This window comes from Acyrthosiphon pisum, chromosome X (assembly GCF_005508785.2).
Source record: "Acyrthosiphon pisum isolate AL4f chromosome X, pea_aphid_22Mar2018_4r6ur, whole genome shotgun sequence".
Classification (NCBI taxonomy): domain Eukaryota; kingdom Metazoa; phylum Arthropoda; class Insecta; order Hemiptera; family Aphididae; genus Acyrthosiphon; species Acyrthosiphon pisum.
The window spans coordinates 120,120,727-120,124,147 of NC_042493.1; the positions used below are offsets into that span (position 1 = coordinate 120,120,727).

The window sequence follows — 3,421 nt, forward strand, 5'->3', positions numbered from 1 at the left end:
ATTTCTTTGTTCTTAAAGATGTTAAACGCTACTTTCATATTATGTTGAAGAGAATAATTTACATTGCTTTGGTTCAATCTATTTTTAGTTATGGAATAATGTTTTGAGGTTGTACTTACAACACTCACCTCGAGAAACTAAAAGTCACAATAAATAATATTATTACATTTTTATTGAGCAAACCCAAATCTTACAGTACAAAAATTATTTTTATTGAACTTGATGTACAAAACTTTAATAAAATATTTTATACCAATGTATTATTACTATTATATAAACATAAGCATCTATTGACAAAATATGTAAATAATGATTATAATACCAGATATTAAGGTAATATTATTATTGTTTCTAATAGAAATACAACTTTTGGTTTACATTGTACTTTAAATGTTGGATCAAGTTTATGTAAAAAATTGAGTATTAATTTATTTAACTTTAAGAGTGTTGAAGAATTAAAATTTTTTTGTATAATCTTAACTTCGATATTATTTAAACAAATCTTAACTCGTATTTTGTTAAATTTTGATTATTCTTTCTCACATTTTTGTCATAATAACATGTAGATATACTTAAATTATAATCTGGAATCTGCTCTCCCAATATAAGCTATGCTTACAGGGAGTGTTGCATACTGTCTATTGTCTTGTTTTTAAAATCTATTGTATTCTTATTTGTGAAATAAAATATTAGTATTATTATCATTATTAATGATTCATGTAGGTATTGTATTAATATGGTTGATAGATCCGTGGTATTATAATATTGTATATACCTGCATCACCCAATACACCGACCAGCAACTATTTGACCACACTCTATACATCAGTGTTATTACGAGTAACGACTTTATATTGTGTAAAGCCTGCACATTTCACGAGACCGTCTGGCGTCTGGACCGTCTGCAGAGCACCACTAATGATAATAATAAATTGTTCATGTGATTATAATATTATGTGAATGCTGTTAACTCAATCATCACATCATATTATTATATTATATCATTACATTTACGCGCTACAGTAATAATAATATTACATATTGTTATTATGGTTCGAAGACCGCGACGTTCGCGCAATCGGCATCGGAGTTTCGATGATCGGGTCACATACACTCACACGGAAACCTCCTGTGAACAATTCGGTCTACCGCATAACCGCTAAAATTGTATCGCTTTTATTTACGATTACACTTATAAAATATTTCTATAATATTATGTGGTGCATTACAAAAAATCAAAGGCAGATGTCACGAGCTTAGCTTCATCACGAAATGCAACTTATTCTCATCTAGATTTCTAAATTAATTTTTTTTTTTTAAATGTATACATCCCATCTCCTCCGTTAATTATGATTTGTATTTGTCTGTATTATTGTGATGTCGCATCGAGTGAATGATATTTGACCATTTGGATTAATGTTGAGCTAGTTTGATTCATTGATATATATATATAAGTATATAATACATTTATAATATAATATAATAATATATCTATATATACATTATACATTACATAACATACAATTTAAAAAATGATAAAAATCGGTGTTTCCGAATTGCGTGTGAAAATCATTACCTAAGTTGAATTGCGTGTGGGGTTCTTTCGTGATAGAGTAGAATTGCGTGCGTGATTTTTTCGCGACAGAGCTGAATTGCGTGCACAAAATTTACAAAATCCAAAAAAATTTTAAAAAAATATACAAAAAACATTGTGTGCTATAATAATACATATCAAGTGTAAAAAGCATGTCAAAACTTTTACAAAACTTTTACTAACTGTAAAAAATCAAAAAGTCAGTTGAAAAAGTAAAATCTTACACGGCTTTTCACACGGATCATCCAGAGCTTTACATTTTAATTTATTGCTTAATTTTTGTCGAACTAAAATACTTACATCATCTTTTTCATGGCTGTGATTTAAAACACTAAAAAAAATTTCACTATTTTCATTTAATTTAAGATATGATGTGCACATTTGTTTTGTGCATGCCCATCTCTGAATATTATTATTTAAAAACTTGTTGAGATGAAATTTATAGCCATTAATTATGTATAATTTTTATTATTTTCACTAATTCACTGTATATTACACTAACTTCCATTTTAATCGTTTGTTGTTTCTGGACGCTAACTGACTGTCGAATAATTCAATGTTCTATAGATCGTCATGTATGCTAATCATATTATAGTCATATACTCATATCTAATCTAATCACTATTTACTGGTGAAAACCCCAAGATACAGTTTATTGAATTTACTTATTTACTTATACTAAGAATAGTACTTATACACGTATGCCGTTAACGTATGATGAATACCGATCGTCTGCTCAAACTTTTACGCACTTAATTCGGACCTGTTTATATATAGTATAAACATAATATTATTATGTATGTCATAATGTCATATACTATTGAAGTGATCCATAATACTAGATACACTTCTAAACTCTATGAAGGTAATATACCTGTCATTATATTATTATCTTCAATACAGTGTTTCCGCATAGGTAGTGTGTGTTTTATCTGTTTTCTCGTAGTTCTATTGTATAATATGTATAATAAACCTTAGTGGACAAGTCCGTTTATTGCATGACGACACTAAACGGTGATGTCACGAAAGTAACTGTCATTAGATAGAATATTATCGACGTTTTTAAAATAATAATATTAATAATAATAATAATAATATGTAGCAAGACTGATTATTTTTTTAACATCAAGTATTGAATATCTTATCTATAATAATATATATGTATAATTTATGTTACGATGTTTTTTTTATCGAATTATTTAAATAGTGTTTAAATAATCTTTATACATGCCCAAGCGTTGTAGCTCGGTGGGTTACCGCGTTTGATTTAAAAGTGTTCTGGGTCGGATTGGAACTGGTGGGCGAAAATAAGTTTTTAATAATTTCGTGGTAGATATGCCGTGCTTGGGATATGACAATAAAGGAGAAACACAAACATTATATTTTAAACATTAAAAACCATACGAAATGTGTATTTATTTAAGCATAATGTGAAAAATTAGCAATTTATTAAGTATTCAGAAACAACTATTTACTCGATAAAATTAACACATTGACCGTAATAGGTAATATGTTATCAAGAAGTATCTTATTTTAATACGGTCATTGGATCATAGATCTTTGATACTTCCGATCAGTGTGCCATGTGCGTACGCTTATGTCTTGTCAAATTGCCACTTTCAGAGAACGACTTATCGCAAACATCGCACGCGTATGGTTTATCTCCAGTGTGTGTGCGTCGATGTGCTGTCAAATTGCCACTTTCAGAGAACGACTTTTCGCATACATCACAAGGGAACGGTTTTTCTCCAGTGTGTGTGCGTCGATGTGCTGTGAAATTGCCACTTTTAGAGAACGACTTTTCGCATACATCACAAGGGAACGGTT

At 29.2% G+C, this 3,421-nt stretch overlaps 1 protein-coding gene across 1 annotated transcript in view; it reads right to left on the reverse strand.

The window, feature by feature from the left end:
- Positions 1-2,884: 2,884 nt before the first annotated feature.
- Positions 2,885-3,421, reverse strand: part of LOC103307683 (zinc finger protein 62 homolog) — a 42,554-nt gene continuing 42,017 nt past the window's right edge. The window contains exon 3 of the mRNA XM_008182373.3: positions 2,885-3,263. Coding sequence (XP_008180595.2) covers positions 3,168-3,263 — 96 coding nt within the window. The 3' untranslated portion in view covers positions 2,885-3,167. The remainder of the gene's footprint in view (positions 3,264-3,421) is intronic.